The 27427-nt window shown below is 42.6% G+C and overlaps 4 protein-coding genes across 4 annotated transcripts; all 4 read left to right on the plus strand.

Annotated features, from left to right (window-relative positions):
- Nucleotides 1-867: 867 nt before the first annotated feature.
- LOC311095509 (uncharacterized protein) lies at nt 868-2060 on the plus strand (the record flags this gene model as incomplete). Its single annotated transcript, XM_084134042.1, has 2 exons — nt 868-1115; nt 1588-2060. The coding sequence occupies exons 1-2, from the start codon at nt 1031-1033 to the stop codon at nt 2058-2060; spliced, it is 558 nt and encodes a 185-aa protein (XP_083990168.1). The 5' UTR covers nt 868-1030.
- A 6887-nt stretch (nt 2061-8947) lies between these two features.
- LOC311094306 (uncharacterized protein) lies at nt 8948-10156 on the plus strand. Its single transcript, XM_084132187.1, has 2 exons — nt 8948-9172; nt 9646-10156. Exons 1-2 carry the CDS (start codon nt 9088-9090, stop codon nt 10053-10055), a joined length of 495 nt encoding a protein of 164 aa, XP_083988313.1. The 5' UTR covers nt 8948-9087; the 3' UTR covers nt 10056-10156.
- A 6780-nt stretch (nt 10157-16936) lies between these two features.
- On the plus strand, nt 16937-18145 carry LOC311095082 (uncharacterized protein). The gene is made up of 2 exons (XM_084133414.1): nt 16937-17161; nt 17635-18145. The coding sequence occupies exons 1-2, from the start codon at nt 17077-17079 to the stop codon at nt 18042-18044; spliced, it is 495 nt and encodes a 164-aa protein (XP_083989540.1). The 5' UTR covers nt 16937-17076; the 3' UTR covers nt 18045-18145.
- Nucleotides 18146-25239: 7094 nt separating this feature from the next.
- Nucleotides 25240-26367, plus strand: LOC311095430 (uncharacterized protein; the record flags this gene model as incomplete). The annotated part of the gene is made up of 2 exons (XM_084133907.1): nt 25240-25487; nt 25955-26367. Exons 1-2 carry the CDS (start codon nt 25403-25405, stop codon nt 26365-26367), a joined length of 498 nt encoding a protein of 165 aa, XP_083990033.1. The 5' UTR covers nt 25240-25402.
- Between the last annotated feature and the right edge of the window lie 1060 nt (nt 26368-27427).

The raw sequence follows: 27427 nt of genomic DNA on the forward strand, positions 1-27427 counted from the left end.
GCGTTCGCGCTCTGCACTTTCTTTTCTCTCGAGGCATCGACAACACAGGTAAATACACGTGCTAGAAGAGTTTTTGTTTTGTTTGTTTCTGGTCCCGCTTCGGATGCCACGATGCCATCAAGCGGTATCTCTGGTCGTAATCAGTCCTTCACTGACCAATCAGCGTTCATTAGCAGAATGCTAGCGTGTTATGGGCAACAACAACTCAACCTGTAAGAAATCGAAAGGACATAAGTACTGGTTCATTCAACTTTCGACCTATAACCCATGTTGAACTTGCAAAACCTACAATCAAATCTGATATTTATCAACGGCAATCGGGTGAAAGAGACCAATTTAGCCGTCTAGCCCCATAGACTCCCATTCATTTTGCACTCATGGGTGATCGCCCCCAGTGGAACTCTGGTGGAACTACAACCAAAATTCGGTACAATAGGACTTAATAGGGAGTGGGCAGGCTCTCCCTAGGCGGGCTCTGGTCTGTCCATATAAACTTCCCTCGTCCACTTCACGAAGTGGAACGCACTTCAAAATGGTGGCAGGGATTCCCCTGAGGGGAAGTGCGTAGGTAAATTCGCAAGTGCGTGTCTAAAAGTGGACTGGAACGCAGCCCTGGGCCAAATAGAGGAATACGTCATGCAAGTAGACAAGTGGTCAAGTGCAAAGACCGCAAGTGTGGGTATTTGGACAAGGCATTAGTCATAATACTAATTATGGTTGTTATTATTACGACATCTGGCATGAACGCAGCGCTCCGCTCCTCCAAACCTAATCAAACACACCTGAACAAGCTAATCAAGGTCTTCAAGATTAGGCTACTAGAAAGCTACACGCAGGTGAGTTTCATCAGGGTTGGAGTTACCCAGACCTCCTTGGATCTTTAAAAACGCGTTTTCAGAAAACTTTTATACAGCGGTTCAGCAGCACGTGTTTGCATTGGAGTATTGTGTGCATCACTGTTCCTTCTGATTGACTGGCTGACTCCGCGTGTTTTCCAGCAGAGCTCATTGTGAGATCACAGGTCGAGAGAATGACAGCTCGAGTGTACTGCTTGTTGAGTGTTGTTTTATTGTGCCTGTCTGCATGTTTGTGCACAACACTCACTGGAGTCGCAGGTGAGAAGATCTTTTAGCTTCATTACACAGTCTGAAGAAATGCATAAATGAATATCTTACAAAATATGACTTATTTTGAACATGTAGCTACAGTACGTTTAGTTGCAACAGTAAACTTATGAAAAATACATTAACTGTCCATGTCTCCTATCTGCATTGTGCTTGTATTACACCTCACTACTCTTGTCTTTAAAACTGATTGACAGTTTAGTGATAAATGTATTGATTTTTAAGCAGATAAATGTATGCATATTTTCAAGTTTGAGACCCCCCCCCCCCCAAGTGTCTTCTATAGTTGTTATATCCTACTCCATGACAAAAATACCTGAAATTTAGCACATATAGCAGTTTCACAGAATAGCTTTACAAAATGATTAAAGATGATAAATATTTAAAATACAAATCACTCTGTAACACTTGCTATTCATGATTTGAGAAAGGACCGACTAAAGATGACTCTGTATCCCTCCAGTGAAGCCTGCGGCCGAACTGCCAAAGCCTGCAGTGAAGCCTGTGGCCGAACTGCCAAAGCCTGCAGTGAAGCCTGCCGTGAAGCCTGCGGCCGACCTGCCAAAGCCTGCCGTGAAGCCTGTGGCCGAACTGCCAAAGCCTGCAGTGAAGCCTGCCGTGAAGCCTGTGGCCGACCTGCCAAAGCCTGCAGTGAAGCCTGCAGTGAAGCCTGTGGCCGAACCTCCAATGCCTGCAGTGAAGCCTGTGACCGAACCTCCAAAGCAGCCTGAGTGGGATGGAGACCGTGACGGCCACCACGACCACGGTCACCATGGCGGTCGCCATGACGGCCACCACGGTCACCATGGCGGTCGCCATGACGGCCACCACAGTCACCATGGCGGTCACCATGACGGCCACTGCGGTCACCATGACGGCCACTGCGGTCACCATGACGGCCACTGCGGTCACCCTGATGGCCAATCTAAATCATGACATTGATTTTGCCGAACTCATGCTGAAGTTCTTTTACAGATCTATTCAGTGCTTTATTTGTATGGAATGTTCCCTGTTTCTCACCAAATAAATTGTTTAATGAATTATTTTTGCTTGATTGGAGTTTTTGGTAAAAAAAGTACTTCTCTTTCTGTGGAGTACATGTGGTTTTCCTCCGTGTCGACAGAAGTGTTTCATCCTCTGTATAGTCGAGGAAGTTGGTTTATCCTGTCTAATCACCGGAAGGTTGTGTTAACACACAGCAATGCCAGAGAAGAGTCATTCTCTGTAAAGTAAGGGAAGATCTATCCTCTGCTCAATCAGGGAAGGTTAACCGCTTTTACAGTTCATGTTCAGGTGTTTTATCCTCTGTCAGGGAAACATCGCAAAGGTTAAAAGAAATGCTACGCTAATCCCCCAACCACTGATAAATCAAGTGAAAAGACCTGGGGCCTCATTTATAAACGTTGTGTACGCACAAAAGAAGGCGTACGCTGCTCTCTACGCAATAATTGGTATTTATAAAAAGCAAACTTGATGGGAAAATGTGCGGTCCTTCACGCAAACTCTGACCCAGGCGTACGCACAAAAACGGGTGAAATGAGAAAAGCTGCGCTACATTTAGAATTGATTGTGATTTATTAAGGGAAAACTGCGTAGGATGTGCGTGCGCATGGTTTTATAAATCTGAATATTTCTGTGCGTACGCACGTCCTATGTTTCATCCGTACGCCACTTCTGACGCAAATCCTACGCAAAGTTTTATAAATGAGGCTCCTGGTCTTTTCAGCTTGCCACTATAAATTGCTCTTGCTGCACTAAACTAGTGAATTTTGGCAAGATATATTCAGAGATGATAGACAAGATGTTATTGAATTTAATAAAAACCCAATTTTGACAATTGACACTGGGTCTATTTTTAGATCTGACGGGTTTTCCCAGATCGCATCACATATGGTATGCTGGTGTGGTATGGAGGCAGCTGATAAAAAGGCTTTGCAGAGAGTACTAAAGACCGCACAGAACATTACAAATCAACAGCTACCTGCCCTGGATGACATTTTCACCTCTTGTTGTCTGCAGAAAACACACAACATTCTGAAGGACCCGTATCACCCAGCCCATCATTTATTTGAACTACTGCCATCCGGAAAACGCTACAGGTCTATCAAATCACGCACAATGAAATTCATGAACAGCTTCTATTCCAAAGCTATCATGATAATCAACTTTGAACTGAAAACACATCCCCAAAATCACCACAACACATTCTTGACATACGAGACAATTTATGTGAAATATAACACTATGAGCACTTTATTTATTAATGTGCAATATGGCCTTTGATTGCAATATGTAACTATATACGTTGGAAAGTCAAAAAAAAATGTTGTATGTAAAATTGTACAATGGCAATAAAGAAATCTATCTATCTATTAGACTACTTTGTGTCAAGCTTTATGCATGCGCTTGAGCGCGGGGTTGTATATTCTGCCCCCAGTGGCCTATACGAGTCTTTGAGTCAAAAAAAAAAAAGGCAAAGCTTTTTTTAAGGTAATATGTAATGTAATCTTGTTAAAAAGGATTTCATAAACTTCGTATTAAAAAAAAGAGTAGTGTTCAGGAACCGGTATCGAAGTCAAGGTATCGATACCCAGCCCTAGGTAAAAGGCATGCAACTCCAAAGCAGAGCAGTTCTAAGCTGAAACTTTGGGAACGAAAGGCAGGATAGGCAGCAGCGTAACCTTGCTGTCAACCGGACTAAAATTCAGACATGCTTGATGAACCGACAAGGCATGTAACCGACTCAACCACTCGCTTAGCTGAGATTAAAGCAAGTAGTAAGACCATTTTCAGAGATAGAAGCTTAATATGAGCACTCTCCAGAGGTTCAAACGGGGCTCGAGTTTAAGCATTCAGAACCGTAGACAAGTCCCATGGCAGCACCAGCCGCTTCGACACTGGTCTCAAACGCTTCACTCCCTTCATAAAACGGCATATAAGAAGGTGCCGTCCCACTGAAACTCCTTCAAAGCCTACATGACAAGCCGAAATAGCAGCAAGGTAAAGTTTGGTAATAGAAAACGCTCTCCCATTGTTCATCAAGCTTAGCAAAAAGCAGAGTACACGCACTGAACAGTAATGACTCCTTTACGAGTACACCAGCCCTCAAACAAACACAATTTAAGGCCATAGAGTTGATGGGGCTCTAGCGCTTTGGATAGTGTTTATAACCTTCTGCGGAAGCCCAAATGCGTTTAAATTTAACCCTTCACGGGTGTAGACACAAAGATCGACTTGTTCCGGGTGTGGGTAAAATATTTGCCAGTGCAGTGCATCTGACAGTGCAGGTCCAGCTGGACAATCTCTGCCAGCCACAGCCTCTCCGGCCAACGAGGGGCTATCAGACGGATAGATCATTAGTTTTCTCTTACTCTGTCCAGGGTGGGAGAAATTAGACTCAGCGGTGGGAATGCATAGCAACACGTTCGGGCACATTTTCATCCCTGATTGAGAAACATACAGCGGACACTTTGCGTTTGCCTGCAAGGCGAAGAGATCTACGGCAGCCCTGCCGCACATCCCCCAGAGTTGATTCTGGACCCCGGATTCGTGAGATGAGACATGAGCATCTCTGTGTCTGCCTGAAAAGAAGAGTAAAAAAATGTGTACACTTCGCTCTGAAAGGAAAAACTGATATATTTCCCAGTGCGCTGGATAGATGCTTATATTAAAGTAAGCATCCTTGAGATCGCCCCTGCAGATTGTGAAAGCGAGAGCTTTGTACGCACTACTGCAACTCTTTACTTTGGAATTGATTACAAAGCATTGGCACGTCTTCAAAGTATTTTTTCTATATATTCTTGTTTAACTTTTTTCACTCATATTTTTTTTAAAAGGAAAGAAAATCCTGTACATTATTTATGTGTATGCAACTTTAAATATGAAAATCATTTGTTCTGTAGGCTACATAAAAGTACATTTTCCAACTATTTCCAACATACATTAAACATATCAAAATCAACATAAACATTTAAATTTACAGTACATAAAATAAGAAAAAATGATGTAGACTTTTATTCCGCTGAGCAGGGAGACCCTGGTGGTGCTGCTGGACCGGGATGGGCTGCCACAATAGAGACCCCGGTAAGGCCTTTCTGCTGGTGGGACATCATCTGGGATGGTCTCCAGAGTGTTCGAGTGGATATTTCCACTATCCACTAAGTTGTCTACCAATGCATCATATTGTAAAAGAACATCATTTTGTAGTGTTGCTGTCCTGTGAGGGGAAAAAAAGTACTTCAGTAGTAGGTTACTTCACATTTGTACGTGAATACTTAACGAAGTATGTAGGTCCGAAAAGTCCTACATTTTGTAAATTAAAGTAACAAAATGTAGGCCTATTGTCACAATATTAACAAATTGTTGCTAACTACAGCTGCGTCCCATATCAAAGGGCTCATGTGAAGCGCTCGGACCGGTCTAGCCTACGGAGGAATTATTCTTGTCGCCTGGCAACTGTGACAGCTGCCGATGACGAGCAGGAGTAATGCTTGCACTGGACTTTTTTTATTTTAAACTGGGTTTTGTATTCAAACAGGGTTGAAAACCTGTATGTTCACCATGGTCCATTTGTGTACATCATAAAAAGAATACACTAGCCTACAAAATCACATCAAGTTAAGATATAAGTGAACATTTGAACCTTTGAAGAAAACAAAAAAATCACACAACAAGGATAGCTCAAACAAAGGTTGGATTTATTTACAAGGTGACAAAACCCAGTGAAGGATTAGGGCGGGTGCTCCGGTGAAGTGCGTGCTCTCTTCCTTGTGGTGCAGCGAGTCTGGGCTGTGCTCCTGAGAGGCTGATTCGTGTTTCTTACACAAACACATCGCTTCACTTCAGAAGACCTTTATTAACCCCCACGATCCGTGTTGAGCACTTTAATCATGAACAGATGTGCTATAGTGTACTTCCAAAGTCAAACAGCCATTCAGTCTCAAGCTTGGAAGAGCCAGGACATCTTATTTTATATAACTCCGATTGTAATCGCCTGAAAGAAGAATGTCATATACATCTAGGATGGCTTCAGGGTGAGTAAATCATGGGCTAATTTTAATTTTTGGGTGAACTATCCCTTTAAAAATGCCAAAGTGCAGTGCCCTTAAAGGTGCTCTAAGAGATGTCACACGTTTTTTAGGCCAAAACATTTTTTGTCACATACAGCAAACATCTCCTCACTATCCGCTAGCTGCCTGTCCCCTGAACACACTGTAAATAAAATGCAGTCTCTGTAGACAGCCCAGGCTCCACAAACGGCAACAAAAACAAACTGGCCTAGCCTGGACCACGAAACATAACAAACAGTTTTCCAGCCAATAACCGACAAGAATGATTTGGAGGTGGGGGTTGGTGGGTTAGTGCGCGTGCACATGAAAGGGGGGTGTGTGGAGTGGAGGAGAGAGAAGCATGAAGAGGGAAGTTAGCTAGAGGAGAGATGTCCTAGACAACGACAAACGTTCAAATTTTATATTCTTGAGAATTTTCAATATGGCCGACACACGACCAAAGAGATGGCGTTCCGATGAACAAATAACAAAGAATTTGAGGGAAAAAGAGAAGGAATGCACAAAGTCCCAAATTTACATCGGAAAAGTGTTCAAAAGGTGGCGAGAACTCCGCTGGCAGAAGGGCTTCCGATCCGACATTCAGGTGGCTCTGTTTTTGCTGGACAGGTGGGTAAACCCAGTTGTTTCTTTTTTTTTTTAAATGGTTCATGACTGTTTCAGGAAACACGGAAGGGAGGGGGAGGGGGAGGGGGAGGGGACGGGATGAGGAGGAGAGAGGGTCGAGCTAGCCTTGGTTTTGTTTGACAATACTTTGAACGTCAACAAGAAGTGACGTCACCCAACATTGCTTAGAGCACCTTTAATGCACACTAAACCCACACTGAAGCGGTATTCGAGGCTCATGTATTATGTTCTGGAACTCATGTGCCCCGAAATCGCAAGATGTCGAGGTAAACATTCCACTATAATTTATTTAGATACATATAATTTGGTAGTAAAAATATAGTGTTGCACATTTGATTGGTGCAAAGATGAGTATGATATGTGTAGGCCTATTTTGTACAACATTTGCAACTGTTTTTATCACTTAATTAGAAGCATCACAATTTTAAATTTGTGTTTTATGTTAGTTACATAGCGACTACTGAACAGACATGTACATACATTTAAAAAAAAAAAAAAAAAAAAAAAGCAAAGTATTGAAAATATAATATAGAAAAGCTCTGTAAACACTTGCATTTTTTGCAAGCCATAAGTGTGTCCAATCGAGTAATCAAAAGTTGAACACTTGGGCTGCGTTCCAGTCATGCCCTTCACTCGCTAACTTCCCTCCGTCTCGTTCACTCGGATGTACGTCATTGCTTACGTTGCACGAGTGCCCACTACTGGTGGAAACTGCAATTGGCTGAATTGGAACGTCCTAAGCCCTTGATCACTTGGAATCAGTTGATTTATTTATTTATTTATTTATTTTTCCCTTTAAGAATTTGTTTAATGCAGCATCCAAATGTTTATAGGTGTTTTTGGGTTGTTTAAAAAAATAAAACAGAATTAATATATCATAGAGTCTGTCCAGAGAATGTCTAATAAGGCGAGAAGTTTCACTCTCAGTACACTTCCGGCTTCTGAACTGGTTGCAGTTCCACTCTGATTCCATATGAGGGCGCTCAAAGGACGAGTGCAGAATGAATGGAGGTCTATGGCGCTATACCAATCAAAATCCACTTTTCTCAGGATATAATTCTTTGTCTAGTAATTTGAATGTTGTATTCGAAAGGAGATGCAAAGAAATTACACATTGCTGGGTGTTAGATTTTTTTGAGTCACTTATTTGCTTTAAAACGTCTTTTAAAAATGTCAATGACGTCATACACATCGTACGACCAGAGATACTGCTTTACGGCAATCCTTCAGTCACTTTGGTGCGTTCGCGCTCTGCACTTTCTTTTCTCTCGAGGCATCGACAACACAGGTAAATACACGTGCTAGAAGAGTTTTTGTTTTGTTTGTTTCTGGTCCCGCTTCGGATGCCACGATGCCATCAAGCGGTATCTCTGGTCGTAATCAGTCCTTCACTGACCAATCAGCGTTCATTAACAGAATGCTAGCGTGTTATGGGCAACAACAACTCAACCTGTAAGAAATCGAAAGGACATAAGTACTGGTTCATTCAACTTTCGACCTATAACCCATGTTGAACTTGCAAAACCTACAATCAAATCTGATATTTATCAACGGCAATCGGGTGAAAGAGACCAATTTAGCCGTCTAGCCCCATAGACTCCCATTCATTTTGCACTCATGGGTGATCTCCCCCAGTGGAACTCTGGTGGAACTACAACCAAAATTCGGTACAATAGGACTTAATAGGGAGTGGGCAGGCTCTCCCTAGGCGGGCTCTGGTCTGTCCATATAAACTTCCCTCGTCCACTTCACGAAGTGGAACGCACTTCAAAATGGTGGCAGGGATTCCCCTGAGGGGAAGTGCGTAGGTAAATTCGCAAGTGCGTGTCTAAAAGTGGACTGGAATGCAGCCCTGGGCCAAATAGAGGAATACGTCATGCAAGTAGACAAGTGGTCAAGTGCAAAGACCGCAAGTGTGGGTATTTGGACAAGGCATTAGTCATAATACTAATTATGGTTGTTATTATTACGACATCTGGCATGAACGCAGCGCTCCGCTCCTCCAAACCTAATCAAACACACCTGAACAAGCTAATCAAGGTCTTCAAGATTAGGCTACTAGAAAGCTACACGCAGGTGAGTTTCATCAGGGTTGGAGTTACCCAGACCTCCTTGGATCTTTAAAAACGCGTTTTCAGAAAACTTTTATACAGCGGTTCAGCAGCACGTGTTTGCATTGGAGTATTGTGTGCATCACTGTTCCTTCTGATTGACTGGCTGACTCCGCGTGTTTTCCAGCAGAGCCCATTGTGAGATCACAGGTCGAGAGAATGACAGCTCGAGTGTACTGCTTGTTGAGTGTTGTTTTATTGTGCCTGTCTGCATGTTTGTGCACAACACTCACTGGAGTCGCAGGTGAGAAGATCTTTTAGCTTCATTACACAGTCTGAAGAAATGCATAAATGAATATCTTACAAAATATGACTTATTTTGAACATGTAGCTACAGTACGTTTAGTTGCAACAGTAAACTTATGAAAAACACATTAACTGTCCATGTCTCCTATCTGCATTGTGCTTGTATTACACCTCACTACTCTTGTCTTTAAAACTGATTGACAGTTTAGTGATAAATGTATTGATTTTTAAGCAGATAAATGTATGCATATTTTCAAGTTTGAGACCCCCCCCCCCCCCAAGTGTCTTCTATAGTTGTTATATCCTACTCCATGACAAAAATACCTGAAATTTAGCACATATAGCAGTTTCACAGAATAGCTTTACAAAATGATTAAAGATGATAAATATTTAAAATACAAATCACTCTGTAACACTTGCTATTCATGATTTGAGAAAGGACCGACTAAAGATGACTCTGTATCCCTCCAGTGAAGCCTGCGGCCGAACTGCCAAAGCCTGCAGTGAAGCCTGCCGTGAAGCCTGCGGCCGACCTGCCAAAGCCTGCAGTGAAGCCTGTGGCCGAACTGCCAAAGCCTGCAGTGAAGCCTGCCGTGAAGCCTGTGGCCGACCTGCCAAAGCCTGCAGTGAAGCCTGCAGTGAAGCCTGTGGCCGAACCTCCAATGCCTGCAGTGAAGCCTGTGACCGAACCTCCAAAGCAGCCTGAGTGGGATGGAGACCGTGACGGCCACCACGACCACGGTCACCATGGCGGTCGCCATGACGGTCACCATGGCGGTCGCCATGACGGCCACCACAGTCACCATGGCGGTCACCATGACGGCCACTGCGGTCACCATGACGGCCACTGCGGTCACCCTGATGGCCAATCTAAATCATGACATTGATTTTGCCGAACTCATGCTGAAGTTCTTTTACAGATCTATTCAGTGCTTTATTTGTATGGAATGTTCCCTGTTTCTCACCAAATAAATTGTTTAATGAATTATTTTTGCTTGATTGGAGTTTTTGGTAAAAAAAGTACTTCTCTTTCTGTGGAGTACATGTGGTTTTCCTCCGTGTCGACAGAAGTGTTTCATCCTCTGTATAGTCGAGGAAGTTGGTTTATCCTGTCTAATCACCGGAAGGTTGTGTTAACGCACAGCAATGCCAGAGAAGAGTCATTCTCTGTAAAGTAAGGGAAGATCTATCCTCTGCTCAATCAGGGAAGGTTAACCGCTTTTACAGTTCATGTTCAGGTGTTTTATCCTCTGTCAGGGAAACATCACAAAGGTTAAAAGAAATGCTACGCTAATCCCCCAACCACTGATAAATCAAGTGAAAAGACCTGGGGCCTCATTTATAAACGTTGTGTACGCACAAAAGAAGGCGTACGCTGCTCTCTACGCAATAATTGGTATTTATAAAAAGCAAACTTGATGGGAAAATGTGCGGTCCTTCACGCAAACTCTGACCCAGGCGTACGCACAAAAACGGGTGAAATGAGAAAAGCTGCGCTACATTTAGAATTGATTGTGATTTATTAAGGGAAAACTGCGTAGGATGTGCGTGCGCATGGTTTTATAAATCTGAATATTTCTGTGCGTACGCACGTCCTATGTTTCATCCGTACGCCACTTCTGACGCAAATCCTACGCAAAGTTTTATAAATGAGGCTCCTGGTCTTTTCAGCTTGCCACTATAAATTGCTCTTGCTGCACTAAACTAGTGAATTTTGGCAAGATATATTCAGAGATGATAGACAAGATGTTATTGAATTTAATAAAAACCCAATTTTGACAATTGACACTGGGTCTATTTTTAGATCTGACGGGTTTTCCCAGATCGCATCACATATGGTATGCTGGTGTGGTATGGAGGCAGCTGATAAAAAGGCTTTGCAGAGAGTACTAAAGACCGCACAGAACATTACAAATCAACAGCTACCTGCCCTGGATGACATTTTCACCTCTTGTTGTCTGCAGAAAACACACAACATTCTGAAGGACCCGTATCACCCAGCCCATCATTTATTTGAACTACTGCCATCCGGAAAACGCTACAGGTCTATCAAATCACGCACAATGAAATTCATGAACAGCTTCTATTCCAAAGCTATCATGATAATCAACTTTGAACTGAAAACACATCCCCAAAATCACCACAACACATTCTTGACATACGAGACAATTTATGTGAAATATAACACTATGAGCACTTTATTTATTAATGTGCAATATGGCCTTTGATTGCAATATGTAACTATATACGTTGGAAAGTCAAAAAAAAATGTTGTATGTAAAATTGTACAATGGCAATAAAGAAATCTATCTATCTATTAGACTACTTTGTGTCAAGCTTTATGCATGCGCTTGAGCGCGGGGTGTATATTCTGCCCCCCAGTGGCCTATACGAGTCTTTGAGTCAAAAAAAAAAAAGGCAAAGCTTTTTTTAAGGTAATATGTAATGTAATCTTGTTAAAAAGGATTTCATAAACTTCGTATTAAAAAAAAGAGTAGTGTTCAGGAACCGGTATCGAAGTCAAGGTATCGATACCCAGCCCTAGGTAAAAGGCATGCAACTCCAAAGCAGAGCAGTTCTAAGCTGAAACTTTGGGAACGAAAGGCAGGATAGGCAGCAGCGTAACCTTGCTGTCAACCGGACTAAAATTCAGACATGCTTGATGAACCGACAAGGCATGTAACCGACTCAACCACTCGCTTAGCTGAGATTAAAGCAAGTAGTAAGACCATTTTCAGAGATAGAAGCTTAATATGAGCACTCTCCAGAGGTTCAAACGGGGCTCGAGTTTAAGCATTCAGAACCGTAGACAAGTCCCATGGCAGCACCAGCCGCTTCGACACTGGTCTCAAACGCTTCACTCCCTTCATAAAACGGCATATAAGAAGGTGCCGTCCCACTGAAACTCCTTCAAAGCCTACATGACAAGCCGAAATAGCAGCAAGGTAAAGTTTGGTAATAGAAAACGCTCTCCCATTGTTCATCAAGCTTAGCAAAAAGCAGAGTACACGCACTGAACAGTAATGACTCCTTTACGAGTACACCAGCCCTCAAACAAACACAATTTAAGGCCATAGAGTTGATGGGGCTCTAGCGCTTTGGATAGTGTTTATAACCTTCTGCGGAAGCCCAAATGCGTTTAAATTTAACCCTTCACGGGTGTAGACACAAAGATCGACTTGTTCCGGGTGTGGGTAAAATATTTGCCAGTGCAGTGCATCTGACAGTGCAGGTCCAGCTGGACAATCTCTGCCAGCCACAGCCTCTCCGGCCAACGAGGGGCTATCAGACGGATAGATCATTAGTTTTCTCTTACTCTGTCCAGGGTGGGAGAAATTAGACTCAGCGGTGGGAATGCATAGCAACACGTTCGGGCACATTTTCATCCCTGATTGAGAAACATACAGCGGACACTTTGCGTTTGCCTGCAAGGCGAAGAGATCTACGGCAGCCCTGCCGCACATCCCCCAGAGTTGATTCTGGACCCCGGATTCGTGAGATGAGACATGAGCATCTCTGTGTCTGCCTGAAAAGAAGAGTAAAAAAATGTGTACACTTCGCTCTGAAAGGAAAAACTGATATATTTCCCAGTGCGCTGGATAGATGCTTATATTAAAGTAAGCATCCTTGAGATCGCCCCTGCAGATTGTGAAAGCGAGAGCTTTGTACGCACTACTGCAACTCTTTACTTTGGAATTGATTACAAAGCATTGGCACGTCTTCAAAGTATTTTTTCTATATATTCTTGTTTAACTTTTTTCACTCATATTTTTTTTAAAAGGAAAGAAAATCCTGTACATTATTTATGTGTATGCAACTTTAAATATGAAAATCATTTGTTCTGTAGGCTACATAAAAGTACATTTTCCAACTATTTCCAACATACATTAAACATATCAAAATCAACATAAACATTTAAATTTACAGTACATAAAATAAGAAAAAATGATGTAGACTTTTATTCCGCTGAGCAGGGAGACCCTGGTGGTGCTGCTGGACCGGGATGGGCTGCCACAATAGAGACCCCGGTAAGGCCTTTCTGCTGGTGGGACATCATCTGGGATGGTCTCCAGAGTGTTCGAGTGGATATTTCCACTATCCACTAAGTTGTCTACCAATGCATCATATTGTAAAAGAACATCATTTTGTAGTGTTGCTGTCCTGTGAGGGGAAAAAAAGTACTTCAGTAGTAGGTTACTTCACATTTGTACGTGAATACTTAACGAAGTATGTAGGTCCGAAAAGTCCTACATTTTGTAAATTAAAGTAACAAAATGTAGGCCTATTGTCACAATATTAACAAATTGTTGCTAACTACAGCTGCGTCCCATATCAAAGGGCTCATGTGAAGCGCTCGGACCGGTCTAGCCTACGGAGGAATTATTCTTGTCGCCTGGCAACTGTGACAGCTGCCGATGACGAGCAGGAGTAATGCTTGCACTGGACTTTTTTTATTTTAAACTGGGTTTTGTATTCAAACAGGGTTGAAAACCTGTATGTTCACCATGGTCCATTTGTGTACATCATAAAAAGAATACACTAGCCTACAAAATCACATCAAGTTAAGATATAAGTGAACATTTGAACCTTTGAAGAAAACAAAAAAATCACACAACAAGGATAGCTCAAACAAAGGTTGGATTTATTTACAAGGTGACAAAACCCAGTGAAGGATTAGGGCGGGTGCTCCGGTGAAGTGCGTGCTCTCTTCCTTGTGGTGCAGCGAGTCTGGGCTGTGCTCCTGAGAGGCTGATTCGTGTTTCTTACACAAACACATCGCTTCACTTCAGAAGACCTTTATTAACCCCCACGATCCGTGTTGAGCACTTTAATCATGAACAGATGTGCTATAGTGTACTTCCAAAGTCAAACAGCCATTCAGTCTCAAGCTTGGAAGAGCCAGGACATCTTATTTTATATAACTCCGATTGTAATCGCCTGAAAGAAGAATGTCATATACATCTAGGATGGCTTCAGGGTGAGTAAATCATGGGCTAATTTTAATTTTTGGGTGAACTATCCCTTTAAAAATGCCAAAGTGCAGTGCCCTTAAAGGTGCTCTAAGAGATGTCACACGTTTTTTAGGCCAAAACATTTTTTGTCACATACAGCAAACATCTCCTCACTATCCGCTAGCTGCCTGTCCCCTGAACACACTGTAAATAAAATGCAGTCTCTGTAGACAGCCCAGGCTCCACAAACGGCAACAAAAACAAACTGGCCTAGCCTGGACCACGAAACATAACAAACAGTTTTCCAGCCAATAACCGACAAGAATGATTTGGAGGTGGGGGTTGGTGGGTTAGTGCGCGTGCACATGAAAGGGGGGTGTGTGGAGTGGAGGAGAGAGAAGCATGAAGAGGGAAGTTAGCTAGAGGAGAGATGTCCTAGACAACGACAAACGTTCAAATTTTATATTCTTGAGAATTTTCAATATGGCCGACACACGACCAAAGAGATGGCGTTCCGATGAACAAATAACAAAGAATTTGAGGGAAAAAGAGAAGGAATGCACAAAGTCCCAAATTTACATCGGAAAAGTGTTCAAAAGGTGGCGAGAACTCCGCTGGCAGAAGGGCTTCCGATCCGACATTCAGGTGGCTCTGTTTTTGCTGGACAGGTGGGTAAACCCAGTTGTTTCTTTTTTTTTTTAAATGGTTCATGACTGTTTCAGGAAACACGGAAGGGAGGGGGAGGGGGAGGGGACGGGATGAGGAGGAGAGAGGGTCGAGCTAGCCTTGGTTTTGTTTGACAATACTTTGAACGTCAACAAGAAGTGACGTCACCCAACATTGCTTAGAGCACCTTTAATGCACACTAAACCCACACTGAAGCGGTATTCGAGGCTCATGTATTATGTTCTGGAACTCATGTGCCCCGAAATCGCAAGATGTCGAGGTAAACATTCCACTATAATTTATTTAGATACATATAATTTGGTAGTAAAAATATAGTGTTGCACATTTGATTGGTGCAAAGATGAGTATGATATGTGTAGGCCTATTTTGTACAACATTTGCAACTGTTTTTATCTCTTAATTAGAAGCATCACAATTTTAAATTTGTGTTTTATGTTAGTTACATAGCGACTACTGAACAGACATGTACATACATTTAAAAAAAAAAAAAAAAAAAAAAAGCAAAGTATTGAAAATATAATATAGAAAAGCTCTGTAAACACTTGCATTTTTTGCAAGCCATAAGTGTGTCCAATCGAGTAATCAAAAGTTGAACACTTGGGCTGCGTTCCAGTCATGCCCTTCACTCGCTAACTTCCCTCCGTCTCGTTCACTCGGATGTACGTCATTGCTTACGTTGCACGAGTGCCCACTACTGGTGGAAACTGCAATTGGCTGAATTGGAACGTCCTAAGCCCTTGATCACTTGGAATCAGTTGATTTATTTATTTATTTATTTATTTTTCCCTTTAAGAATTTGTTTAATGCAGCATCCAAATGTTTATAGGTGTTTTTGGGTTGTTTAAAAAAATAAAACAGAATTAATATATCATAGAGTCTGTCCAGAGAATGTCTAATAAGGCGAGAAGTTTCACTCTCAGTACACTTCCGGCTTCTGAACTGGTTGCAGTTCCACTCTGATTCCATATGAGGGCGCTCAAAGGACGAGTGCAGAATGAATGGAGGTCTATGGCGCTATACCAATCAAAATCCACTTTTCTCAGGATATAATTCTTTGTCTAGTAATTTGAATGTTGTATTCGAAAGGAGATGCAAAGAAATTACACATTGCTGGGTGTTAGATTTTTTTGAGTCACTTATTTGCTTTAAAACGTCTTTTAAAAATGTCAATGACGTCATACACATCGTACGACCAGAGATACTGCTTTACGGCAATCCTTCAGTCACTTTGGTGCGTTCGCGCTCTGCACTTTCTTTTCTCTCGAGGCATCGACAACACAGGTAAATACACGTGCTAGAAGAGTTTTTGTTTTGTTTGTTTCTGGTCCCGCTTCGGATGCCACGATGCCATCAAGCGGTATCTCTGGTCGTAATCAGTCCTTCACTGACCAATCAGCGTTCATTAACAGAATGCTAGCGTGTTATGGGCAACAACAACTCAACCTGTAAGAAATCGAAAGGACATAAGTACTGGTTCATTCAACTTTCGACCTATAACCCATGTTGAACTTGCAAAACCTACAATCAAATCTGATATTTATCAACGGCAATCGGGTGAAAGAGACCAATTTAGCCGTCTAGCCCCATAGACTCCCATTCATTTTGCACTCATGGGTGATCTCCCCCAGTGGAACTCTGGTGGAACTACAACCAAAATTCGGTACAATAGGACTTAATAGGGAGTGGGCAGGCTCTCCCTAGGCGGGCTCTGGTCTGTCCATATAAACTTCCCTCGTCCACTTCACGAAGTGGAACGCACTTCAAAATGGTGGCAGGGATTCCCCTGAGGGGAAGTGCGTAGGTAAATTCGCAAGTGCGTGTCTAAAAGTGGACTGGAATGCAGCCCTGGGCCAAATAGAGGAATACGTCATGCAAGTAGACAAGTGGTCAAGTGCAAAGACCGCAAGTGTGGGTATTTGGACAAGGCATTAGTCATAATACTAATTATGGTTGTTATTATTACGACATCTGGCATGAACGCAGCGCTCCGCTCCTCCAAACCTAATCAAACACACCTGAACAAGCTAATCAAGGTCTTCAAGATTAGGCTACTAGAAAGCTACACGCAGGTGAGTTTCATCAGGGTTGGAGTTACCCAGACCTCCTTGGATCTTTAAAAACGCGTTTTCAGAAAACTTTTATACAGCGGTTCAGCAGCACGTGTTTGCATTGGAGTATTGTGTGCATCACTGTTCCTTCTGATTGACTGGCTGACTCCGCGTGTTTTCCAGCAGAGCCCATTGTGAGATCACAGGTCGAGAGAATGACAGCTCGAGTGTACTGCTTGTTGAGTGTTGTTTTATTGTGCCTGTCTGCATGTTTGTGCACAACACTCACTGGAGTCGCAGGTGAGAAGATCTTTTAGCTTCATTACACAGTCTGAAGAAATGCATAAATGAATATCTTACAAAATATGACTTATTTTGAACATGTAGCTACAGTACGTTTAGTTGCAACAGTAAACTTATGAAAAACACATTAACTGTCCATGTCTCCTATCTGCATTGTGCTTGTATTACACCTCACTACTCTTGTCTTTAAAACTGATTGACAGTTTAGTGATAAATGTATTGATTTTTAAGCAGATAAATGTATGCATATTTTCAAGTTTGAGACCCCCCCCCCCCCCAAGTGTCTTCTATAGTTGTTATATCCTACTCCATGACAAAAATACCTGAAATTTAGCACATATAGCAGTTTCACAGAATGGCTTTACAAAATGATTAAAGATGATAAATATTTAAAATACAAATCACTCTGTAACACTTGCTATTCATGATTTGAGAAAGGACCGACTAAAGATGACTCTGTATCCCTCCAGTGAAGCCTGCGGCCGAACTGCCAAAGCCTGCAGTGAAGCCTGCCGTGAAGCCTGCGGCCGACCTGCCAAAGCCTGCAGTGAAGCCTGTGGCCGAACTGCCAAAGCCTGCAGTGAAGCCTGCCGTGAAGCCTGTGGCCGACCTGCCAAAGCCTGCAGTGAAGCCTGCAGTGAAGCCTGTGGCCGAACCTCCAATGCCTGCAGTGAAGCCTGTGACCGAACCTCCAAAGCAGCCTGAGTGGGATGGAGACCGTGACGGCCACCACGACCACGGTCACCATGGCGGTCGCCATGACGGTCACCATGGCGGTCGCCATGACGGCCACCACAGTCACCATGGCGGTCACCATGACGGCCACTGCGGTCACCATGACGGCCACTGCGGTCACCCTGATGGCCAATCTAAATCATGACATTGATTTTGCCGAACTCATGCTGAAGTTCTTTTACAGATCTATTCAGTGCTTTATTTGTATGGAATGTTCCCTGTTTCTCACCAAATAAATTGTTTAATGAATTATTTTTGCTTGATTGGAGTTTTTGGTAAAAAAAGTACTTCTCTTTCTGTGGAGTACATGTGGTTTTCCTCCGTGTCGACAGAAGTGTTTCATCCTCTGTATAGTCGAGGAAGTTGGTTTATCCTGTCTAATCACCGGAAGGTTGTGTTAACGCACAGCAATGCCAGAGAAGAGTCATTCTCTGTAAAGTAAGGGAAGATCTATCCTCTGCTCAATCAGGGAAGGTTAACCGCTTTTACAGTTCATGTTCAGGTGTTTTATCCTCTGTCAGGGAAACATCACAAAGGTTAAAAGAAATGCTACGCTAATCCCCCAACCACTGATAAATCAAGTGAAAAGACCTGGGGCCTCATTTATAAACGTTGTGTACGCACAAAAGAAGGCGTACGCTGCTCTCTACGCAATAATTGGTATTTATAAAAAGCAAACTTGATGGGAAAATGTGCGGTCCTTCACGCAAACTCTGACCCAGGCGTACGCACAAAAACGGGTGAAATGAGAAAAGCTGCGCTACATTTAGAATTGATTGTGATTTATTAAGGGAAAACTGCGTAGGATGTGCGTGCGCATGGTTTTATAAATCTGAATATTTCTGTGCGTACGCACGTCCTATGTTTCATCCGTACGCCACTTCTGACGCAAATCCTACGCAAAGTTTTATAAATGAGGCTCCTGGTCTTTTCAGCTTGCCACTATAAATTGCTCTTGCTGCACTAAACTAGTGAATTTTGGCAAGATATATTCAGAGATGATAGACAAGATGTTATTGAATTTAATAAAAACCCAATTTTGACAATTGACACTGGGTCTATTTTTAGATCTGACGGGTTTTCCCAGATCGCATCACATATGGTATGCTGGTGTGGTATGGAGGCAGCTGATAAAAAGGCTTTGCAGAGAGTACTAAAGACCGCACAGAACATTACAAATCAACAGCTACCTGCCCTGGATGACATTTTCACCTCTTGTTGTCTGCAGAAAACACACAACATTCTGAAGGACCCGTATCACCCAGCCCATCATTTATTTGAACTACTGCCATCCGGAAAACGCTACAGGTCTATCAAATCACGCACAATGAAATTCATGAACAGCTTCTATTCCAAAGCTATCATGATAATCAACTTTGAACTGAAAACACATCCCCAAAATCACCACAACACATTCTTGACATACGAGACAATTTATGTGAAATATAACACTATGAGCACTTTATTTATTAATGTGCAATATGGCCTTTGATTGCAATATGTAACTATATACGTTGGAAAGTCAAAAAAAAATGTTGTATGTAAAATTGTACAATGGCAATAAAGAAATCTATCTATCTATTAGACTACTTTGTGTCAAGCTTTATGCATGCGCTTGAGCGCGGGGTGTATATTCTGCCCCCCAGTGGCCTATACGAGTCTTTGAGTCAAAAAAAAAAAAGGCAAAGCTTTTTTTAAGGTAATATGTAATGTAATCTTGTTAAAAAGGATTTCATAAACTTCGTATTAAAAAAAAGAGTAGTGTTCAGGAACCGGTATCGAAGTCAAGGTATCGATACCCAGCCCTAGGTAAAAGGCATGCAACTCCAAAGCAGAGCAGTTCTAAGCTGAAACTTTGGGAACGAAAGGCAGGATAGGCAGCAGCGTAACCTTGCTGTCAACCGGACTAAAATTCAGACATGCTTGATGAACCGACAAGGCATGTAACCGACTCAACCACTCGCTTAGCTGAGATTAAAGCAAGTAGTAAGACCATTTTCAGAGATAGAAGCTTAATATGAGCACTCTCCAGAGGTTCAAACGGGGCTCGAGTTTAAGCATTCAGAACCGTAGACAAGTCCCATGGCAGCACCAGCCGCTTCGACACTGGTCTCAAACGCTTCACTCCCTTCATAAAACGGCATATAAGAAGGTGCCGTCCCACTGAAACTCCTTCAAAGCCTACATGACAAGCCGAAATAGCAGCAAGGTAAAGTTTGGTAATAGAAAACGCTCTCCCATTGTTCATCAAGCTTAGCAAAAAGCAGAGTACACGCACTGAACAGTAATGACTCCTTTACGAGTACACCAGCCCTCAAACAAACACAATTTAAGGCCATAGAGTTGATGGGGCTCTAGCGCTTTGGATAGTGTTTATAACCTTCTGCGGAAGCCCAAATGCGTTTAAATTTAACCCTTCACGGGTGTAGACACAAAGATCGACTTGTTCCGGGTGTGGGTAAAATATTTGCCAGTGCAGTGCATCTGACAGTGCAGGTCCAGCTGGACAATCTCTGCCAGCCACAGCCTCTCCGGCCAACGAGGGGCTATCAGACGGATAGATCATTAGTTTTCTCTTACTCTGTCCAGGGTGGGAGAAATTAGACTCAGCGGTGGGAATGCATAGCAACACGTTCGGGCACATTTTCATCCCTGATTGAGAAACATACAGCGGACACTTTGCGTTTGCCTGCAAGGCGAAGAGATCTACGGCAGCCCTGCCGCACATCCCCCAGAGTTGATTCTGGACCCCGGATTCGTGAGATGAGACATGAGCATCTCTGTGTCTGCCTGAAAAGAAGAGTAAAAAAATGTGTACACTTCGCTCTGAAAGGAAAAACTGATATATTTCCCAGTGCGCTGGATAGATGCTTATATTAAAGTAAGCATCCTTGAGATCGCCCCTGCAGATTGTGAAAGCGAGAGCTTTGTACGCACTACTGCAACTCTTTACTTTGGAATTGATTACAAAGCATTGGCACGTCTTCAAAGTATTTTTTCTATATATTCTTGTTTAACTTTTTTCACTCATATTTTTTTTAAAAGGAAAGAAAATCCTGTACATTATTTATGTGTATGCAACTTTAAATATGAAAATCATTTGTTCTGTAGGCTACATAAAAGTACATTTTCCAACTATTTCCAACATACATTAAACATATCAAAATCAACATAAACATTTAAATTTACAGTACATAAAATAAGAAAAAATGATGTAGACTTTTATTCCGCTGAGCAGGGAGACCCTGGTGGTGCTGCTGGACCGGGATGGGCTGCCACAATAGAGACCCCGGTAAGGCCTTTCTGCTGGTGGGACATCATCTGGGATGGTCTCCAGAGTGTTCGAGTGGATATTTCCACTATCCACTAAGTTGTCTACCAATGCATCATATTGTAAAAGAACATCATTTTGTAGTGTTGCTGTCCTGTGAGGGGAAAAAAAGTACTTCAGTAGTAGGTTACTTCACATTTGTACGTGAATACTTAACGAAGTATGTAGGTCCGAAAAGTCCTACATTTTGTAAATTAAAGTAACAAAATGTAGGCCTATTGTCACAATATTAACAAATTGTTGCTAACTACAGCTGCGTCCCATATCAAAGGGCTCATGTGAAGCGCTCGGACCGGTCTAGCCTACGGAGGAATTATTCTTGTCGCCTGGCAACTGTGACAGCTGCCGATGACGAGCAGGAGTAATGCTTGCACTGGACTTTTTTTATTTTAAACTGGGTTTTGTATTCAAACAGGGTTGAAAACCTGTATGTTCACCATGGTCCATTTGTGTACATCATAAAAAGAATACACTAGCCTACAAAATCACATCAAGTTAAGATATAAGTGAACATTTGAACCTTTGAAGAAAACAAAAAAATCACACAACAAGGATAGCTCAAACAAAGGTTGGATTTATTTACAAGGTGACAAAACCCAGTGAAGGATTAGGGCGGGTGCTCCGGTGAAGTGCGTGCTCTCTTCCTTGTGGTGCAGCGAGTCTGGGCTGTGCTCCTGAGAGGCTGATTCGTGTTTCTTACACAAACACATCGCTTCACTTCAGAAGACCTTTATTAACCCCCACGATCCGTGTTGAGCACTTTAATCATGAACAGATGTGCTATAGTGTACTTCCAAAGTCAAACAGCCATTCAGTCTCAAGCTTGGAAGAGCCAGGACATCTTATTTTATATAACTCCGATTGTAATCGCCTGAAAGAAGAATGTCATATACATCTAGGATGGCTTCAGGGTGAGTAAATCATGGGCTAATTTTAATTTTTGGGTGAACTATCCCTTTAAAAATGCCAAAGTGCAGTGCCCTTAAAGGTGCTCTAAGAGATGTCACACGTTTTTTAGGCCAAAACATTTTTTGTCACATACAGCAAACATCTCCTCACTATCCGCTAGCTGCCTGTCCCCTGAACACACTGTAAATAAAATGCAGTCTCTGTAGACAGCCCAGGCTCCACAAACGGCAACAAAAACAAACTGGCCTAGCCTGGACCACGAAACATAACAAACAGTTTTCCAGCCAATAACCGACAAGAATGATTTGGAGGTGGGGGTTGGTGGGTTAGTGCGCGTGCACATGAAAGGGGGGTGTGTGGAGTGGAGGAGAGAGAAGCATGACGAGGGAAGTTAGCTAGAGGAGAGATGTCCTAGACAACGACAAACGTTCAAATTTTATATTCTTGAGAATTTTCAATATGGCCGACACACGACCAAAGAGATGGCGTTCCGATGAACAAATAACAAAGAATTTGAGGGAAAAAGAGAAGGAATGCACAAAGTCCCAAATTTACATCGGAAAAGTGTTCAAAAGGTGGCGAGAACTCCGCTGGCAGAAGGGCTTCCGATCCGACATTCAGGTGGCTCTGTTTTTGCTGGACAGGTGGGTAAACCCAGTTGTTTCTTTTTTTTTTTAAAGCAGCACTCAGTAGCTTCGGGATTTCTTCGCTGTATTCTCGCTTTTTGCTCGCAGGTTTCTCTCTAGAGCTCCCCCCACAGCTTCGGAATAGATATTTGACAACACTGTTGTAAAAACTCGTTGGTGATTCTCAGACACCAGAGGCTATAGATCAACGACATCAAAGCAGATGGGACATTCTTTAAAACGTCTTCTTCATTCGGGTTCGGACAGCGTGAGGGAGCGCAATAATGACAGCATTTTAGCAGATTTCTTTTGGCCGTAAAGCAATTGTTTACATCGCGAGACCTGATATCACGCGAGACTTCCTGAAGCGGCGGCCGGCGGCCCGCCGGCTCAAAGTTGCAAGTGCGTATTTTCCGCTCACGGGCACCAGGGGGGTGCGAAACGACCACCATTCAACCCGAAATAAGTAATATAACCATTCCAATGACTCCGAAGCTGTTCAGTTAAGGTAAAAAAAGTTACTTAGTTCACCTTTAAATGGTTCATGACTGTTTCAGGAAACACGGAAGGGAGAGGGAGGGGGAGGGGGAGGGGGAGGGGACGGGATGAGGAGGAGAGAGGGTCGAGCTAGCCTTGGTTTTGTTTGACAATACTTTGAACGTCAACAAGAAGTGACGTCACCCAACATTGCTTAGAGCACCTTTAATGCACACTAAACCCACACTGAAGCGGTATTCGAGGCTCATGTATTATGTTCTGGAACTCATGTGCCCCGAAATCGCAAGATGTCGAGGTAAACATTCCACTATAATTTATTTAGATACATATAATTTGGTAGTAAAAATATAGTGTTGCACATTTGATTGGTGCAAAGATGAGTATGATATGTGTAGGCCTATTTTGTACAACATTTGCAACTGTTTTTATCACTTAATTAGAAGCATCACAATTTTAAATTTGTGTTTTATGTTAGTTACATAGCGACTACTGAACAGACATGTACATACATTTAAAAAAAAAAGAAAAGAAAAAAAGCAAAGTATTGAAAATATAATATAGAAAAGCTCTGTAAACACTTGCATTTTTTGCAAGCCATAAGTGTGTCCAATCGAGTAATCAAAAGTTGAACACTTGGGCTGCGTTCCAGTCATGCCCTTCACTCGCTAACTTCCCTCCGTCTCGTTCACTCGGATGTACGTCATTGCTTACGTTGCACGAGTGCCCACTACTGGTGGAAACTGCAATTGGCTGAATTGGAACGTCCTAAGCCCTTGATCACTTGGAATCAGTTGATTTATTTATTTATTTATTTTTCCCTTTAAGAATTTGTTTAATGCAGCATCCAAATGTTTATAGGTGTTTTTGGGTTGTTTAAAAAAATAAAACAGAATTAATATATCATAGAGTCTGTCCAGAGAATGTCTAATAAGGCGAGAAGTTTCACTCTCAGTACACTTCCGGCTTCTGAACTGGTTGCAGTTCCACTCTGATTCCATATGAGGGCGCTCAAAGGACGAGTGCAGAATGAATGGAGGTCTATGGCGCTATACCAATCAAAATCCACTTTTCTCAGGATATAATTCTTTGTCTAGTAATTTGAATGTTGTATTCGAAAGGAGATGCAAAGAAATTACACATTGCTGGGTGTTAGATTTTTTTGAGTCACTTATTTGCTTTAAAACGTCTTTTAAAAATGTCAATGACGTCATACACATCGTACGACCAGAGATACTGCTTTACGGCAATCCTTCAGTCACTTTGGTGCGTTCGCGCTCTGCACTTTCTTTTCTCTCGAGGCATCGACAACACAGGTAAATACACGTGCTAGAAGAGTTTTTGTTTTGTTTGTTTCTGGTCCCGCTTCGGATGCCACGATGCCATCAAGCGGTATCTCTGGTCGTAATCAGTCCTTCACTGACCAATCAGCGTTCATTAGCAGAATGCTAGCGTGTTATGGGCAACAACAACTCAACCTGTAAGAAATCGAAAGGACATAAGTACTGGTTCATTCAACTTTCGACCTATAACCCATGTTGAACTTGCAAAACCTACAATCAAATCTGATATTTATCAACGGCAATCGGGTGAAAGAGACCAATTTAGCCGTCTAGCCCCATAGACTCCCATTCATTTTGCACTCATGGGTGATCGCCCCCAGTGGAACTCTGGTAGAACTACAACCAAAATTCGGTACAATAGGACTTAATAGGGAGTGGGCAGGCTCTATGACAAGGCATAGGCAAGGCAGTATGACAAGGCAAGGCAGTAGTCGCTATGTAACGAACTAATTTTTGACAAGGCATTAGTCATAATACTAATTATGGTTGTTATTATTACGACATCTGGCATGAACGCAGCGCTCCGCTCCTCCAAACCTAATCAAACACACCTGAACAAGCTAATCAAGGTCTTCAAGATTAGGCTACTAGAAAGCTACACGCAGGTGAGTTTCATCAGGGTTGGAGTTACCCAGACCTCCTTGGATCTTTAAAAACGCGTTTTCAGAAAACTTTTATACAGCGGTTCAGCAGCACGTGTTTGCATTGGAGTATTGTGTGCATCACTGTTCCTTCTGATTGACTGGCTGACTCCGCGTGTTTTCCAGCAGAGCCCATTGTGAGATCACAGGTCGAGAGAATGACAGCTCGAGTGTACTGCTTGTTGAGTGTTGTTTTATTGTGCCTGTCTGCATGTTTGTGCACAACACTCACTGGAGTCGCAGGTGAGAAGATCTTTTAGCTTCATTACACAGTCTGAAGAAATGCATAAATGAATATCTTACAAAATATGTCTTATTTTGAACATGTAGCTACAGTACGTTTAGTTGCAACAGTAAACTTATGAAAAACACATTAACTGTCCATGTCTCCTATCTGCATTGTGCTTGTATTACACCTCACTACTCTTGTCTTTAAAACTGATTGACAGTTTAGTGATAAATGTATTGATTTTTAAGCAGATAAATGTATGCATACCTCCCCCCCCCCCCCCCCCCCCAAGTGTCTTCTATAGTTGTTATATCCTACTCCATGACAAAAATACCTGAAATTTAGCACATATAGCAGTTTCACAGAATAGCTTTACAAAATGATTAAAGATGATAAATATTTAAAATACAAATCACTCTGTAACACTTGCTATTCATGATTTGAGAAAGGGCCGACTAAAGATGACTCTGTATCCCTCCAGTGAAGCCTGCGGCCGAACTGCCAAAGCCTGCAGTGAAGCCTGTGGCCGAACCGTCAAAGCCTGCAGTGAAGCCTGCCGTGAAGCCTGCGGCCGAACCGTCAAAGCCTGCAGTGAAGCCTGTGGCCGAACCTCCAATGCCTGCAGTGAAGCCTGCCGTGAAGCCTGTGGCCGACCTGCCAAAGCCTGCAGTGAAGCCTGTGGCCGAACCTCCAATGCCTGCAGTGAAGCCTGTGGCCGAACCTCCAAAGCAGCCTGAGTGGGATGGAGACCGTGACGGCCACCACGATCACGGTCACCATGGCGGTCGCCGTGACGGCCACCACGATCACGGTCACCATGGCGGTCACCATGACGGCCACTGCGGTCACCATGACGGCCACTGCGGTCACCCTGATGGCCAATCTAAATCATGACATTGATTTTGCCGAACTCATGCTGAAGTTCTTTTACAGATCTATTCAGTGCTTTATTTGTATGGAATGTTCCCTGTTTCTCACCAAATAAATTGTTTAATGAATTATTTTTGCTTGATTGGAGTTTTTGGTAAAAAAAGTACTTCTCTTTCTGTGGAGTACATGTGGTTTTCCTCCGTGTCGACAGAAGTGTTTCATCCTCTGTATAGTCGAGGAAGTTGGTTTATCCTGTCTAATCACCGGAAGGTTGTGTTAACGCACAGCAATGCCAGAGAAGAGTCATTCTCTGTAAAGTAAGGGAAGATCTATCCTCTGCTCAATCAGGGAAGGTTAACCGCTTTTACAGTTCATGTTCAGGTGTTTTATCCTCTGTCAGGGAAACATCACAAAGGTTAAAAGAAATGCTACGCTAATCCCCCAACCACTGATAAATCAAGTGAAAAGACCTGGGGCCTCATTTATAAACGTTGTGTACGCACAAAAGAAGGCGTACGCTGCTCTCTACGCAATAATTGGTATTTATAAAAAGCAAACTTGACGGGAAAATGTGCGGTCCTTCACGCAAACTCTGACCCAGGCGTACGCACAAAAACGGGTGAAATGAGAAATGGCGACACCATTGGCAGATGGAAGAAACACGTGAAAGTGTGTGAAACTGTAGACCGTTGTGTAAAAGAAATGGCAATACTGCCTCTCATAAATAACATGAAGACTTCACAAAGCAAGTCTTACAATTAACAGCCTACACGAACACCCGTTTGATCGATCTGCAGTGTAAAACAAAATCAAACGAAGATTACAACAGAAATGCAAATTAACACATATTTGCAAAAAGATATATGTTCTGCAATAATATTAGCATGTTATGCAATTCATCCTCATAACACATCTGTAGCTTGTCAGATGCAATCAAATGGATGGTAATAAAATGATGCCATCACAATGCGTAATGACGCACAATGGCTGATCATGCGCTTCACGCTTGCGTGTGAGTGAAGTTACATTTCTTGGTTTTCCTCTGTGTTTGCCATGATTTCGCAATCGATGAATATTAACTTGT

Source organism: Abramis brama (genome assembly GCF_963993115.1).
Source record: "Abramis brama genome assembly, chromosome: 13".
NCBI lineage: Eukaryota > Metazoa > Chordata > Actinopteri > Cypriniformes > Leuciscidae > Abramis > Abramis brama.